The following is a 17,360-nucleotide window of genomic DNA, read 5'->3' as shown; positions in this document are numbered from 1 at the left end:
ACAGTGAGATTAATCTAGATTAAAAAATTAATCTATGCCCACCACTACTTAACATGCATTCCGCCAAAGGTTTAGACACACTTTCTCATTCAAGAGAATGGGAACCTCTGCCAAACATTGGATTTTAACACTGCAGGTTTCAGGTTTCCATATCACATCTGTCTAAATTGCATATTGGACCCCGACTGGCTTCCAGACTAGTTGTGATGTCACAAATCATAATTGTTAAACTTATATTGAAGGAGAGCACAGAAACTTTCCCCCTTCAGTGGATGAATGTGAAAACCTATTTCTAGTGTCAACTTTACAGCTGACAGGTTATTGTTTTACAGGCATGGGTGGCCAACTTTGAGCGCCCACGTATGAACGCCAACTCCCTGCTGGCCAGTCCAACAGGCCTCGGCCCCTACCTGCGCTTCGGATGTCTCTCTTGTCGGCTCTTCTATCTCAAGCTCACAGACCTGTACAGGAAGGTATGAACGACCACACATAAGTCTTAGTCCCTTTTCTGACATTTTAATCTTACAGTAATATTGGATGACATGGTGACATTTTGTTTGATAAGCAGCCAAACACAATCAATCCTGCAGATCATTTCTGAACCTTTTGTGTGCTTTATCTTGTCAGGTCAAGAAGGACAGCACCCCACCGCTTCCCTTGTATGGCCAGCTGTTGTGGAGAGAGTTCTTCTACACGGCCGCAACCAACAACTCCTGCTTTGACAAGATGGAGGGTAACCCTATATGTGTCCAGATCCCCTGGGACCGAAACCAAGAGGCACTGGCCAAGTGGGTAGAGGGACGGACAGGCTTTCCTTGGATAGACGCTATTATGATCCAGCTGAGGGAGGAGGGCTGGATCCATCCTTTGGCACGGCATGCTGTGGCCTGCTTCCTCACCAGGGGAGACCTCTGGATCCGCTGGGAGGAAGGCATGAAGGTAAGCACAGAGAAAAGGGATACAGTTAAAGACTAAATGTAGGTGGATGGTCTGGATGCTTTCCTGAGGCTTTTTGCTGTTGAATATTACTACCATGCATTATCTCATATATCCACTGTCTGTGTCTTGTACAGGTGTTTGAAGAGTTGCTGTTAGATGCAGACTGGAGTGTCAATGCTGGCAGCTGGATGTGGCTCTCTTGCAGTTCTTTTTTCCAGAATTTCTTCCACTGCTACTGCCCTGTGGGATTTGGACGACGCACAGACCCCAGCGGTGACTACATACGGTCAGTCGGTACTTTTTTTATAGTAACTGGACTGCACTGATAGAGGACAAAGAGCTTTACATTTTAGTTTTCATACTCACCAGCAGCTTGACCATCACAAGCAGCTCAGGGTTGAATTGCTCAAGGACAGCGTAGCATGTTGAAAGGAAGAGCTGGAGATACAATAATAAATAATATGTCATGCTTAACTTGTGCTCTCTTCCTCGCATGAAGAAACAGTGTATCATGGTTGCAACATGCATTCATACAATCATGTGATATTATTGATAGATAACAATCAAGTTCTGTGACTTTATTCCCCATGTCAGTATTAATGAGGGAAAAAAAGCTCAATATTAGTGGTGGTTTGTCATGGTAACATCTCAGACAAGCCTGCCCTGTGTAGTGAGTCACATTACTCTACTTTACCATCCATCATGTTCCACTTCGTTTTTTTTTTTATTATGCACATGACACTATTTTCTTTTGTTTCTGCATTCCAGGCGTTATTTGCCCATATTGAAGGGTTTTCCAGCCAAATACATCTATGATCCGTGGAATGCCCCAGAAGAAGTACAGAAGAAAGCCAAGTGTATCATTGGAGTTCACTACCCCAAGCCCATGGTGAACCACGCTGAGGCTAGCCGTGTCAATATTGAGCGGATGAAGCAAATTTACCAGCAGCTATCCTGCTACAAAGGATTGGGTAGGGATATGACCCAGTTACACAAATGACTTTTTATGCCCTTATTTGGTATAGAATTGTATTTGTATTGTATTTTTATTTATATTTTTATTTGGCATAAAAACTTTTTGTAATTTCGATTGCTTTATGTATTTAGAGCTGTTTGACACTCAAAGAACTGTGGGTAAATTATATTGCTTTGCTTACCTTGCAGGCCTACTGGCAACAGTACCAGCTAACTCCAACAATGGGGCAAGTGGAAGTAATGCCAGAGAAGTAATCTCTGGGACTAGTCAAGGTTGGGGGAAGTCCACTGAAGACCCCTCAGTGCAGATGGCAACGTCTCAGACAGGTATGTGGGGTGCATGGTTGACATCTTTGCCATTTCAGACACTTTAACAGACACAGACATTATATATAAGTACAGTTCAGACAAGATAGTGACATGTTATTTAAAGTCGTCAAAGGGACCTAATAGCTTCACAAGTATATTCACACCACTTACTACATAAATTGTAAGACAAGACTGGATTAGTTTGAAATCATCTGTTGAAGTATGCCCTGTGTGTTGTTTTAATGCAGACAGAGGACCAACCACGCACAAGCGGCGGTGTGAAGAAGCCCCACCCGAGAGCAACTTTAAATCCTGGAAGCAGAGCACGTAGTTACCAAAGGCAGACTAAAGGGGTTCCTCAGTCAGTCTGTATCATCTGGATAGCATCTTCTCCTGCAGTGCCTTCAGCTAACATGCAGTAATAACTGTAACTAACAGCCATAGAGGAAACAAATTGGGGGGTGTGTACCCAGCTGTTACTACTGACTGTTTGTCTGAAGGACCCCCCTTAGTACATGATATTTGTAATTAGTTAAGTCAGTCAGCTGTTAACATCGCTTGACGACCTGATAAAACACAGTACACATCTCAGGAACGAAAGAAGTAACCTTGCTGTAAAACCAGGATAAAACAGGCAAAAATATTTCTGAGGACAAGGTCTTCACATCAAGGTGTTGTCTTCCACTACAGTAATGTTAAAGAGATGAAACCACAAATGTCAATAAAAATGGCTGGTTTCTACCCCGCCCCCTTCAAACAGTAAGTCAGGTCAGGACATTATGAGGTTGGTTGATAAATGTTAATAATACACTGTCCAGTAGTGTGTAATTCAGTCAGCTGGGTGTATAGCAAAGCATCGGTTATTGTACATAGAAGGTGAGCTGAAAGACGGGGCTGACCCTAACCCTTCAACCCTCATACCCACTGTCAACACACTGGCATCAGAAGACCAGGGGGGTTTTCCAGGTAGGAGGTTCAACAAACTCTGAGTCTAACCCTGAACTCTGAGTTGACTTACTCTGAGATGGGAAACTCTGAGGATCCGGTTCCAGAACAGCTGATCTGAATTAGTTCAATCAATTCTGAGTATGCTCACCTTGAGTTTGGCGTGTGTGTGACCACTATAAAAAGCCATCATCAATGGAGCCCCGATACCTTGATTCACCATGGTAACTACTAAGAAAACAAGCTCAAGTTAGGTCACCTCACTGTAACTGGAGCTCCCCCTGCAGGCCTGTGGCGAATATGAACATATATTTCACAAAAAGTAACACAGCTGCAGATGTTAAGGAGAGAGAAGCGGCATGGGAGAAAATTGAATACACCACTCCACTGACTTAACTTACCTCACTTAAAATTGTAGCATACAGGTGAACAAGTGGTGTACGGTATTTGGAAGCAGGTAAAAATGAAATAAAAAAACATAAATCAGAAAAGTAAGCCACTTTTTGCTGGGCCATGATTGTACCTCGCTTTGATTTTATTCATAGTTGACGTAGGCTATTAAACAAAGTAATAGTTTATACAGTGGTTATTTCAACATGTAGTAATTTAAACCCCCAACAGAAAGCTGTTTAACACATATGTCCTCTCATCTAATATCCTGCTTAGTAGATTCACATTTTACACTATTTTACTTATTATACATATTGGAGTCATTGATTTTAAGACTAAAATGTGACTGTACAATAAAATACTTATTAAAAATAAGATTAACAAGAAGGCAGATATGGCCGGAGAATGTTAAGAAATGATTTAGTGTAATGAACAGTGATACTGCATCTCCAGACATAAGGCATTGAGAATTAATTCTACCTCAATATCTATCACATTGTGAAGAACCGGACCATCCATGATTGGCAGCTTGCTTCAGGTAGGAGGAGACAGGTAGAAACTCAGGGTTTCTTAAAGAAAATGTTCACAGAGTCAGTTACCATGGTGACTGACTCAGAGTTTCCTCATCTCAGGGTTAACATACCACCCGCTTTCTGGAATACCCCCCTGCTTAACACACTTTCTCAAAAACAAGCCTCAAAATGCTTCATATCAAAACGATGAAGGCAATCATACATTTTGTAAATATGTATTGTTTTTGATTTCTAGATTTTGTATATTTGGCCATGGGGTTTCTTGACTCCTTTTGTAAATATTGTGTTACCAAAACTCAAAAGTTCAACTGTGACTGCGTGTGCTTTTGTCTCCCATGTGATCGTAAATCTTATTTTTGTATAAACAATGACCAAATTTGAATTGTGCTGAAATGGCAATAAAAGGAACTTTGTTGTATTCACTTGTTTTATGTTTTTATATATGCATCATAATACCATCAGATTGTTGTTGCACATCTTTCTCTTTACAAGAATACTTACAGTGTAAGTATGGTCTTTTAAAAAATGTGTAATGGCTGCAGAGAGAGAGAGAGAGAGAGAGAGAGAGAGAGAGAGAGAGAGAGAGAGAGAGAGAGAGAGAGAGAGAGAGAGAGAGAGAGAGAGAGAGAGAGAGAGAGAGAGAGAGAGAGAGAGAGAGAGAGAGAGAGAGAGAGAGAGAGAGAGAGAGAGAGAGAGAGAGAGAGAGAGAGAGAGAGAGAGAGAGAGAGAGAGAGAGCTATAATCAAACCTACATTATTTGTATTTTAAAGGTCATAAATCCCTAGTAGTACACATGTTGTCTGTCATATGTTTATTAGGCAACCAAGCAAATTTGAGTCAATAATGTGACAGCCTTTAATTGATAAACTTCACACAAATATAACAGCCAACATGAAATTGGTCATAGACAGTCTGCAAAAAGATGTCATCTCAAAGCAGTCTGCACCACTAGGCCTAAAGACTATTATCCACACCTGTGAGTACAGCTTGATGAGTCTTCATTTAACACACCATGTTGTGCCACAGGCAAAATAACACATGAGCTACACTGCCTATGAAATGTATTGATCATCTATGAACTTGTCAGGTCTTATTGCCACTTTGAATAAAAGCTTATTTACACTCTGATGTAAGAGTCCATTCCCTACAAGTTGATTTAATTACATTTGAATATAAAATACAAATGATTGTTTAAAACTTTACATTAAAGTCATAGTCTAGAGCTCAGTCCAAACCAGAACTTGTGGCAGCTGTCAAAATATACCATACTGGTCCAACTACAGTAAAGACTGCTGGCTTCTCTATAAATATTGAGCTGAAGAAGCAAATTAATATTTCATGTCATGATTTGAAGAGAAATTCATGATTTGAAATTGAAATCTATGTTTTCTTTACTTTGCTTTTTGTTCTTCTGTGTGTTCTTCAGTTTTAAAAAGTGTAATTATTCACATTCAAAGCTGGAAAATAAAACATGGCAAATACTTTATCTAGGCACTGTCCATGTGGACTTTGAGCCAACCATTCTACCCATCATACTATTATCCACGCTCTGACCTTTGAGCAAAATCTGGTGTAGATAAAAGCCCCACATGAACTTATTTTAACTTCCACATTGTCCAAATTACAAACCTTGTTGACCTATAGCCAATTTTTAACTAGTCAAAGTTAGTATTAACTAACACATATAGAAAGTTAACACAGCTAAGACCTTTACTTAATAAGTCATGGATTATACAGTTTACTAAATACTATACTTCTCTGAATGCTTGAGAGGTCCTTAAGGCTTTTTTTCCTCAAACACTGTATTGATTAAAATAACTATGCAAATGAAGTAATTACACGTGTGAGTCACGTTGCCAACAGACTACAGTGTTACGGATATTCTAGGAGGGGGGGCGGGGTTTGGGTGTGTTGGAGTGGTTTTGAGACTCCACAGTTTAATCATTTTAGGATGCGCTGAGAGTAAAACTTCACCGTGTCTAATAACAGCTGCCGGTCGGTAGGCGGTGACAGCTGATATCAGTCCTCATAGACATAGACTCAGTTCCTGTGTTGCGGGATCGGGATTCTGAGCTGCTGGTTGGTGTGTTTGGAAGGCTGTGTGTGAGAGATGAACATGAGCCGGGACAAAGTGCAGGAGAAACCAGTTCGCCTTATAGCTGCAGTTTGCAATGGCATGGGAATCGGGAAAGATGGAAAACTGCCCTGGAATTTACCGTAAGGCTGAAATTTGGTTTGTAGGTCCTATATATGTTTGATTCAGTGAAGATATGTCATCACATACAGCTTCTAGGCCTGATGTGTATAAATTTGGGATTACATAACACCAAAAATGTTGAGAACCGCTGGTTTAGACAGTTTAGGCAGCTGGTGTGCAGGAAGTCTCCAGAGTGATCACAATTCTTATTCTGTTGGATCAAAACTCAAATCCAAACATATAAATAAAATAAATTGAAATTCTTGATCATCTTAATTTTGATTATCATGACCATGATGGAAAGAAGTGTTTTGAGTTACTTTTGATTTTGTATTTGTGTCTGTCATCTATGAATAAATCATATCATATCACAGCAAAAATGAAATGTTAGGTATTCCTACTTGATAAATTACCTTGATGATTAATTGCACCAAAACTGAGAGTGGTTGGTTTAAAATGAACACAATAAAGTAGTAAGGAAGGAAATCACAGTTGTGGGGAAACAGCTAATGTGGTGGTAATAGTAGTAACAGTGTCTCCATGAATATAACATAATTTATATATATATATATTTATATAAATATGATGTGCTTTTTTAATGTCGTTATGTATTCCTTCTTTATTGGGACATTCTTTGTACTGTAGAATCTGTAAGCAGCAGTACTTAGAATTAATGAGCTTAGTAACAGCTGACTATTTTCTGCTTGATCTAATGTTGAAAATGTGACATTTTCAGGTCTGAATTCCAGTACTTTCTCAGCACCGTCACAAGAGTGTCACGACCAGGTACTCCTCAACATCACATTATGTCATATTATAGCTACCACATTTACAGCTGGGTATCATTCAAAACATGTTCAGCCCTTTAAAAATGTATGAAACTAGAAAAAAAAGAAAAATTGTGTCAAAAATGTTTCACTAAAATCAGATCATACTGAGGCTGTGGGAAGTAAAGGTGGAGAGGGTGCTGCAGCACAACATTAAACCCTCCAAAACCTGCAGGGCCCTATACAAGACTGTAGCGGGGTTCATTTAAAAGCTACAGTGAAGAGATTCTGGTATCACATGACACCAAATGATCTAAAGCATCCATTGGTACCATGTCATGCAAGCTTGTCAGAAAGTGGGGTAAAGTAATGTTCCAGAGTCAGGTTCAATTTTGGCAAAGGAGCATCTACATTTTCAAAGGGATCCATTGACCTTTCACCTCAAGATATCTGAAAGAAAATTTGTTCAATGGGTACCCACTAGTCTCCCCTTTACAGAAATGTCTACTTGATTATATTATTGGGCAAAAACCATGCAGTATAAATGTGTTATTTTTGCCTATTCTATAAATGGTCCCAGTCTAGGAACATAAATTTGGTATGACTAGAAAGCTGAGACTCTTGTGCATTCAATTTTATTAATGTGTGATTATGTTAGTCCCCATAGTAACCATTTCACTGTAGTGAGACCATTTTTTGAAATTTGACCCCACTGTATAAAACAAATGATTGTTTCCTCCAGGATATTCACAGCCTCATGAAACTTCATAATCACAAACTATAGACCTAGAGCATCCAGAGGATGTATGGCTTTCCTGGTTATATTAACAATAAACAGGTTTCTGAGGAAAGGGAAGGGGTCAACATCAGAAGGCTAACAAATGGACTGATCGATTGGGTGATACATAAAAACAACACAGTATATAATATGAGACAATACAAATTTGTAAGCATTCAGATTATTTTGACAAAGAGGTATTAAGCCATTGATGGCAATGTTGCAAATAACTGAGCAGGAGTGATTCATGGCAGTATTGTATTTACAGGAGTTTTGCTTTAGCTGAATGAAGTACCTTGATGTTCCAGGTTTTTTTTTTATTTGCTGGATTATTTCTAATATGTTCTATATCCTGCGCCATATACGGAATTAATTTGACACTCAAATTCTTACTTTTTGATACCCAGAACTTTAATATGATGCCATCAACAGTGTCAAATCTTCTGTTCTATCTTCTACAGGAAAGATGAATATGATGGTCTGGGGCAAACTGTGCTGGAACTCCCGCCCCGAAAATATGTTCCCAATGGCCAATGTTCTGCATGTGGTGCTGAGTGAGACACTGACGTGAGTATTATCCCTTTCGCATGCATGCAAACATCTGCAGCAACAAGGACAGCAGGAAATTTGTTGAGTTGCCACTCTCAGTCTATTGTCCCCCTCCACCTCTTACAGCACAGTTCCAGATCACGCACACTTCTTGTGTCAAGACTTTGGGAGTGCTGTCCGCCTTGCTGCACAGTATCCGCTCGCTGACCTGGTAGAGACCATCTGGATTGTTGGTGGGACTCGGGTCTACCAGGTAAACTGGTCTAAACAGCTCACAGCCAACTCAATATTTCCACACTCTCTCTCTTCCCATCAAAACACCTGCTGTGACATCACTCATTAGGTAGTTCAATAAATTTGATTTAATAGGTTTGTTTCTGTGTGAACAGTACAACATAACATTTCGACAAGTCAGGAAACAGTGTAATTAAAAATAATCATGGCTGACTTCTTTGGTTACAAGGAAGTCGTTTCACTTAGTTAAGTTGGAAGAGTAAACAGCTGTTCTTCAGATCCTCAAGGGATTCCGCATGACTGGTTGTTTCCAGGTTATCACTCCCTCATCTTCGCAGAAAGTTTAACCTTTTTCATCTGCTACAGGTAAAGCTGCATGAGCCTTGAATCATGGGTGGTTGTGCCAGGTGCCATGTACCATCTCTCGTCCTATATGTTTGTGTCATTATGTGTGAACTTGGCATTATTTGGCTAAACCACAGCTTCTTAGATCATAGCAATCCGGTTTAGTTTACACACACTTGGTACACACCCACAGGTGCAATAATTCCAGAACTGTGTGGGTGTGTACAGATGGTTGTTGACTGACATGTCCCTAACTGTCCCTTCTAGTTTTCCCGTACCTGTCATATCATCAGTTGGACAGGCCTTTTTCACAGGAGGCACTCTGATATGTCCCAGTAGGAAAGGCACAGATATAAATAATGACATGAATGATTTCATGATTTCTACTGCTTCAGTTTTAAGGTTTTTGTATTGTGTATGCTGGCTCACTGTCAAACTGTCAGGGCTTAGTGGGTGACTTGAATACAAAGGAGCCATCGTTAATGTTATGGACTACTCCTGTGTTTTCATACTATAGCAAGTCAAAATGTCTATGAAAACAGCTTATTAGTACTAGCAGTAGGTAGTCTCAAGTGATTCCCTACCAGACTTCAAGAAGAGATCTAATCAGCCAGAAGAATTAAACCACCATTTGTTTTAGTGCAGAGTTTTTACAAGACCTTATGGTCTTAAAGACTGCAGAGATACACCAATTTTAAACTGCAGCCAATCTAATGTTGATTTGGCCCCATTAACAGGGTTAGTTAACAGAAAAATACAGTGTCATTTGTAACTACTAACACAAAAAGTTATCTCATACAGCTTAAATTCTCTCTGCTGTATAACCCATAATAAAGTCTAGACATAGCATTTGTTGTTAATATTTTAACGTGATCAGAATCTCTGTTGCTTTTTGTTTATGACCAGGATGCACTGAAGCACCCCTGGTGTGACTTGGTTTACTTGACAGACGTCATGGCTGACTTTGACTGTGATGTCTTCTTCCCTGAATTTGACAGAGGACTCTTTAAATTACAAGAAAGGTTTGTGTTTATCTCATGCCCAGACGGTTAGTGCAGGCTGTCCTGGCCTGGAGGCTGTGACCCTACATCTGAATCTGCTGACAGTGTTAGCTTGTTTAAGCAACTTTACAGTGTATTAAACAGTGACAAAGGAGTGATTTCATTTGATGCCTTCCTAAAGTCCCGCGAGACAGTGATTCTTTCTTTTTGTTACAAAGTAAACAAAGACAGTATCTATCAGACTGTGTTGTTATTGGTTCGACTAGTTAAGCTCAGAGGGATTTTCAGACTATGTCTTGTTTTTATACCTCTTCTATCCATTGTAATGCATTTTGAGAGAATGCCCTAGCCTCAGAAGATGTTTTCTATCATTAGAAGGAGTCAGCAATCATGAAATAAAGTAAACCGGCTAAATTACTGACTTTATATAAGAAACTGTTTTTTTCTTTTTTCCTGAACTCACAAAACTTTTTTTTTCCATCTCCAAATAAGATTTCCTGATGTACCAAGCGGAATCCAAGAGGAGAACGGCATCAAATACAAATTCCAGGTATTCAAGAAAGAAAGAGGTGATGCCGTGTAAAGAAACAGAAGAAATGAAGAGATTATCAGGAAACATGTTGCAAAAAACTCTTCAACCTTTACTGTAGAGACATGCTTCTAAAACCAAACCAAAGCGTGTTATCAGACTTTTATAAATTCAAAGTGTCTTGTTAACACACTTTGTATAATAAAGCATTGAGCATTTCAGTGTAAATATAACCTTTTATTCTTTGCAATAATGAAATACTTTGAGCACAGACACTTTAACAGCAGTCCAAGTCTTAATGATATTCCTTAGATTTATTTTTTCCATTGCTACAGTTTGCTTGGATATTATAAAAATACCTTGCCACCCTCTGCTGTCACCTTATCACTTGTCAGCGTTCCCATCTCGTCCTCCTCCTCAATCATATTGCAGCTGCAAAGAAAATATGCTTGTCAGTGAGTCAGTCAGCGGCCTACGTCAGCCTGTGCTCTGAGAATCACAGCAGATCTGATCCTGTCTGAGCCAACACGACAGATGCCAGTTTAGAAAGTGGGGAGTGAATTCTAAAGCTGTTTTGCTTCAACACTATGACTACATCATTCTTTAGAATAAATATGGAAAAATGTTACATCTTGGAATTTGTTATGTTTAGAAATGGTAAGATGCATATTTATTGATGAGAATTTTTAACTGTATAGTTTTTTTGTGAATCTGGAAGCTTGTTCATAAAAAGTAGATAAACTGTATACTTTTCATGAAGAGATCATTTAAATGTTGTGATTTTTTTTCATTTTGAATAAAACTACACTTATGAATATGGCTGTAGGAGTTCTTTTTTGCCACTAGATGGAGGCATACCATTAAGACAATGCACAGTCAATTCTCTTTTGCGCTGCTGGTGAGTAATGAGTGTATTGTACATTTTACCACCAGCTTCCAGCCAAATATATCTTCAGTTTTTAGCTTGATGCTTTCATGGCCTTGAAATGGTCAGGTTATAATAAAGGTCACCACCAGTTTACTAAGGAATCCATTTAAATGATATATATGACTAATAGTAAAAAGAGAAATGTACAGTATGCATACAGATGCGTACACAAGGGAACAACTTTGACTTGCTTTTCAAGTGCATCAAGTTTCTCCTGAATTTGATCGTTTTCTGGGAGTGTAAATAGACCTTTGAGAACTGGATCGACAACTTTTTTTCACACCTGGCTACATGGAAAACTGCTCGAAATGTCAAATCAACCAAAATGATGTGACACGACTGTCGCAAAAATATCTCCATGGGCCGCACTGTGGAGTCATCTGATGACAGACTCTACAGTATGTTTCAAAGCTATGAATCTCAGATGCAATGTCCAATATAGACAGTCATTTACCTTTTGTGCTTTGAACGTCAATGTGACATTGATTTTCTTCCTGCAGCGCATACAATATGTTTGTGATATCTCATCAGGGTGCAGTGACTGCAGGAGAGACAAGTCATGACAGAAAACAAATTTCTTAGTGCAGCAGAGGAGAGAAAAGCTGAGCTGAGTGCACACTGAAGTACCTGTCTGTTATGCAAATGTTAATATAGGAGAAAACGCAACACAACTATTCCCAACAATGAGGTTTGCAGGGCTGAAAATGCTGATAGACTAACATTAGTATGCACAGAAACGAAACATCTTGTGTTTCCTTTGTGAACACAATATATATAGAGAGTTATAGTACAATATCTGAGGAGCAAAAAGGTTATTTTTAACCAACATTTGCTGCATTAGAGGAATATATCTCAAATAAAAAAATCACAGACATTGATATTAACCTACACTTCAAATAAGGAATATTTATTACAGTAGTGGTTGTACGTGCTGTTGCTTCAGCTGGAAATCATAGCTTTTAATTGCAGATGTCATCTATTTCTGCTGAGATATGACTCATAAAAGCAATATGTTAAGTGTGGCTATTATCAACCAGTGTCATGTTCGAAATGAAAAAGGACAATTTATACTCCCTCTTATTAACCTCTCTGGCTTTCCTGTGTAATTCAAGAGCTCGGTGCAGGGCGGCATGACAGTCTACAGAGGACAAGAGAACACCGACTGAGAAATAGAGGTGACTTGCATTTATACACCTGAGGCATTGTCTCATCTGCCTCGCCTCAATACGTTCTGATTAACTCCAGGTATTTATTACATATTACCATTTCAAGGCTCATGTTGTAACCCTGCAACATGATAAATGAAAGGAAATGCTGCTGATGTCCAGCTTAAAATAAGAAACCTTCAGTATATGAGCTGCAGTGTACTTGAGGTAGTGTTGGAGCCCCTCGGGGGGGGGTTCTATGTTGTGAATGGTTTCAAAATGAGTCAAGCATCCATCTGCTGAGCTCAGATTCATTACCAGATGCACTCACTTTTGCATCATCTGCCCAGTGGCTATCACCATGACTACGGAGCCATGCTGAGTGATGCAGACGGCAGCAGATGGGAAGTGGAAGTTGTTAACGTATATATCCTCCCCTCCCTCATCCCCCCTCTGGACACACAAGTCCTGTTTCTCTTTGTTGTGACCCCCATCGTCCACATTAAGAAGAGAAGGGAAGCTTGAGGCTAAAAGTCGAGGCTTCATTAGCTGTGAAGCTCACTCCCATTAAAAAGTACTCTTAGGCATGTTTCAAGGGCTTCTGCTGGCTATCCAACATTTAGACACATTCAAAATCAGACAGGGGAACATTTTACAATGCCTTCTCTTGGTTTGGACAATGCTCAGTAAGATTGCGTATCGATTTTGTGGCCTTCACTAAAATAAATGCGGGTACTAACCCAGAAGCTGTCATTTTACCTCTATAGTATATGAGGCACAGAGGCATGAAAACCTTATTTATAAAAAACAAACATAATGTAAAATCAATTTTACATGAACGAACAAAAGCTTTTTGAACAGTGGTTGCAAAGTGCGTTCAAATAAACCACTTCCAACTGAAATGAAAGGAAGTTTCTTTTTTTATCTCATCGTGTGGGTGCATTTGAATTCATTTGAAATGATAATGAAGTGATATTTCAGTGGCGAAATAGCTCATAAAAAAAGTGTCTCCATCTGTAAAGTAACAATAAAAAATCTGAAGCACAGTTAGACTGCATCCCTGAGGGGAACAGTTGTGCTGCCAAGAATAGTGTGTGAAAATGAGACACTTGCACAGACCGTAAATAAAATGGTTTGACAAGCCTTGTTTGTTTTCATTTATACTCAGTAATAAATTTGATAGACATGTCAGCACGTCTGTCGTTATACACTTATGCCATGCAGCGTTTTATGTCAGGTTATTGTGATGAGGTAATAAGCTGTAATAAATTCTTCAAAAAGTATGACATGTTAAAATGCCATTGCCTTTGCTTCACTATCTGACCATACTCATCGTCATTACATAACCATCGTTATCTTCTCCAACATGAATGCAATACAACCTGTAAGAAAAGTACCCTGCTTTTCATCTGATGTAATACTTGCACTTTGACACATGTTAAGCATTTAGTGTTATGATTCACACAAGCCAGTTAGAGGAAGTCACATGATTCTTTAGTGTCTTTCAATTACCTGTAAAGCTATCGATTCATCTGCTGATTACTTTGTGCATTAATTATTAAGTGTCAGGTAATTGTAAAAAAAAAAAAAAAAAAAGAAAAGAAAAAAAAGAAAAGGCTGTTGTAACTCCCAACAACTGTGTATTTAAATATCTTGTTTTGTCCGATCAACTGTCCAAATCCCAAAGATATTCAGTTTACTATCATGTGTGACACAGAAAGGCTTAAAATCAGTTGAGAAGCTGCAACTGGCTAATTTTGGGCACTTTTGCTTGAAACAATTTTAATAATCAAAATAGTTGCACATTAAATTTTATGTCGGTCTGCTAATCAGCTGCTGATCAACTTATTGTAATAGGATATTCTATATTGATGGCAGCAGGAAGAGCGTTATAATGTAAAAGTGATGCACACCAATGATTAGAGTGAAGAGCTTGGAAAGTAAAAAAAACACAAAAAAACATTTGCACACTCAAGATGTCATCTAAATAAAAAGAGAAAAGCATATGGAGCCAGCGTGTGCAACCTTTTTTTCAGTGTGAGTGACATTTACCTAATAACATTCCTAATCTCATCAAAAAAACTGAAATTTAGTCAACCCATTTAATTATGTTTTGAGATTATTTTCTGAACTTTCATGCATTTTCACAGACAATATTTAGTGTAAATGGCATCCTTGTAATTTGTTCAAACACACTGAATTAGAGGAGTTAGAGTTATCTTGAAATTAATCCACCCTTAAAACTTATGAACTTTCATCTGATCATGACATAGAATAAATAGAATTGAGCACAAGTTACAGTTGTAATTCACTTGCATTTATTCACGTCAGTCATCCACTTTTAAAGGGGCGACAGGGTTAAAAATAGGTCTCTCTCTACGTAGTTGCAGTTTTCCATAGCTCATCTCAAAGTCCTTCTTAGTGCCATTAAGGACGTCCAGACTACCTGTCCTTACATCATAACCATGTGCTTTAAGTCTCTGCAAGCGATAATTGATTATCTGCGTGGTCAGCTCTATAACAGTCGGAGTCTCTATGATTTGAGACATGCTGATCCCGGCACTGAGGAGGCCCTGAAAGCGCTCAGCCAGAATAACTTCAGGGTAATAAAGTAGAGCTGGGCAGTTGAGGATGATGTCCCGCAGCTCTGCCTCGGAGCAGCCCATGGTGTTGTGAGAGTATGCCAGAGTGCGACGCATGCTGTCCGGGTTGAGCTCAGTGACAAATCCCCTGAGCTTGGAGAGGAGTTTGAGGAGCTCCGCTGTGCTGAAGCCCTTGTCTCTCAGGAACAGCATGTTCTGTCTCAGCACCTCAGGGGGCTTGAGGAGAACAAAGGGGTTCTGGCTCAGAAGCTTCTGAAGCCAAATCTTCATGTTGGCCTCCTCTCCACCGAGCTCCTGGTAGGCCTGCTGGAGGGTGCAGACCATAACCTTGTTCTGCTCCACTGGCCGGCTGAAGCTCTGTGGAGCACTGGCCATGAGCTTGGTGATGATACGCTTGTTGAGGTTTAAGCTCTGGAAGAAAGCAATGTTGTCGCGCTGGTTATGGTGGTGGCTGGAGGAGGTGAAGAAGGAGGCCGGGAATTTCTCAATAATACCAACCAGCTCTTTCTGGTTAGGGCACACAGATACCCACAGCTCCCTCTGAGTCTGCATCTGCTCCGGGTTACAGAGTACTGCCTCAGGGTGAACTGCTAAGATCCGGGCGATGATGGACCCCGAAGCCCCCATGTCCTTCAGCAGACCTGCTACCTCTTTAGTGTAGGCTGGGCTCTGATGCAAGACCCAGCCTTTAAGTTTTCGGACCTTCTGGATGTCCACAGAGAGATCATAGAGAGCCTCCACGGTCTGCTGGTTCTCTGCTGGGCTCAGTGTCACACATGGTCTGCAGTTTAAAGGTAGAGCTATGACAGGCTGGCACCGGAGGCACAGGGATGTTGCAATCATGCGCAACATTGATGCAAAGTCCTCAGGCTGATCACCTAAGGTGTAGGCAGAGAAGAAACAGCAGTGGGTGACAGCCAAGAAGACAGCTAACATGACTATTGACTAAACTATACTAGCTTCAGCCTCTAAAGGAAGCAGAGGAAACAAAAAATGATAGCTTGAGTAGTGATACACAGCCACAAACCCAGTTATATCATACAATTATAGTTACTCTAGTGATGCTCGGTAATGCCGGAGGTCCGGTCCTGATGTTGTTTTAAGACTGGAGACTGTCAGTCATTATTCTTATTATAAGGTTTATTCTATCCACACAAAAAAGCAGTACAAACACCTCCTTCCTGACAGTATGCTGAGAGAGGTAATATTTTTGAAGCTTTCAGCAGACATGTCACTGAGCCACACACACACACACACACACACACAGAGGCAAAGACAAAACAAACACAGCTGTGCAAGTCATATGAAGTTCCTCTTTTTAAAACAACTGATTGACAGAAATGTGTCTTCCGTTGTGTATCTCCTGCCAGAAACTCTTATGAGTGCCACCTGTGTTATTTCAAACAGTTTATCTAAAGAAGTGACACAGTTCTCCTAAAAGCATTTTGTAACTTAATCCCCCTGCTTTCATTGATGCTGTCTTGTCTTATGCTGTTTTGGATCACGTCACTCATCACGTCACAGCCTCACCCACCTATTGACCACACAGCTGGTGCCAGATGTATCAGAAAGTGGAAAGGCATGAGGCAACTCCAATGTTTGACACTATCTCTGGATGCTGGAAACATCAGTCAAAAAATAGAATAATTCATCACAAAAATGGCACGTTTCCATTCATAAATAATAATAGATAACATTATTAAAAGCCTGGGAAGGACACTTTAATGCCACACCGGGCGGAGTTAATAACATTTTTGCAGAGGTTGCCCAGGCAACTGAATACATATATTCACCTACATCCAAATACTCTTGTATTTTTAAATGAGAAAACCTGCAGAGTAGCCTATTTCAGTGGCTACCCATTGAAAGAGACAATCCCACTACAATGGCATTACAGGACAACACGTGATTCAACCTCGTGATTAATCCAAACTATTATGAATTATTGCTGGATAGAAAAACACGTGTAGATTAAAATTGGTATACGTCCAGATAAAACAAGTTAAGTGTTACCTTTAGTAGCGGTCAGAGGATATGACGTTTTGTTATGAAACAGATTTCTTCTTCTCTGAGTTAAATAAAGGTTGGGAAAGTAGTTTATTGGTGCATTACCGCCACCTACTGGACCAGAGTGTGAAACAGCAGGGGAAAATCAAGTTTTCCCTGTTACACCTGTTAATCTTAAGTAAGTAA

At 39.7% G+C, this 17,360-nt stretch overlaps 3 protein-coding genes across 4 annotated transcripts in view; 2 read left to right on the top strand and 1 right to left on the bottom strand.

The window, feature by feature from the left end:
• cry1b (cryptochrome circadian regulator 1b) overlaps positions 1-17,360 on the top strand; it is a 144,432-nt gene that overhangs the window by 6,218 nt on the left and 120,854 nt on the right. The window contains exons 6-11 of one of the 2 annotated variants that reach the window (XR_008321436.1): positions 333-473; positions 628-939; positions 1,074-1,225; positions 1,708-1,910; positions 2,104-2,241; positions 2,472-3,593. Coding sequence is in view for 1 of the 2 variants with exons in the window: in XM_053320025.1 (XP_053176000.1) it covers positions 333-473; positions 628-939; positions 1,074-1,225; positions 1,708-1,910; positions 2,104-2,241; positions 2,472-2,554 (1,029 nt within the window). In the remaining variant the exon portion in view is untranslated. Of the gene's footprint in view, positions 1-332; positions 474-627; positions 940-1,073; positions 1,226-1,707; positions 1,911-2,103; positions 2,242-2,471; positions 3,866-17,360 lie in introns of those variants that run through there. The other variant, XM_053320025.1, reaches the window with a different exon arrangement.
• zgc:153031 lies at positions 6,065-11,300 on the top strand. Its single transcript, XM_053320029.1, has 6 exons — positions 6,065-6,308; positions 7,025-7,074; positions 8,295-8,400; positions 8,509-8,635; positions 9,868-9,983; positions 10,455-11,300. The coding sequence occupies exons 1-6, from the start codon at positions 6,202-6,204 to the stop codon at positions 10,543-10,545; spliced, it is 597 nt and encodes a 198-aa protein (XP_053176004.1). The 5' UTR covers positions 6,065-6,201; the 3' UTR covers positions 10,546-11,300.
• Positions 14,892-16,199, bottom strand: mterf2 (mitochondrial transcription termination factor 2). Its single transcript, XM_053320027.1, has one exon. It carries the CDS (start codon positions 16,101-16,103, stop codon positions 14,892-14,894), a length of 1,212 nt encoding a protein of 403 aa, XP_053176002.1. The 5' UTR covers positions 16,104-16,199.

The sequence above is a fragment of the Scomber japonicus genome, chromosome 5, assembly GCF_027409825.1.
Source record: "Scomber japonicus isolate fScoJap1 chromosome 5, fScoJap1.pri, whole genome shotgun sequence".
NCBI classification, from domain to species: Eukaryota; Metazoa; Chordata; class Actinopteri; order Scombriformes; family Scombridae; genus Scomber; species Scomber japonicus.
The sequence above is the reverse complement of the archived record's forward strand: the minus strand, read 5'-3'. Positions and strand labels throughout refer to the sequence as shown.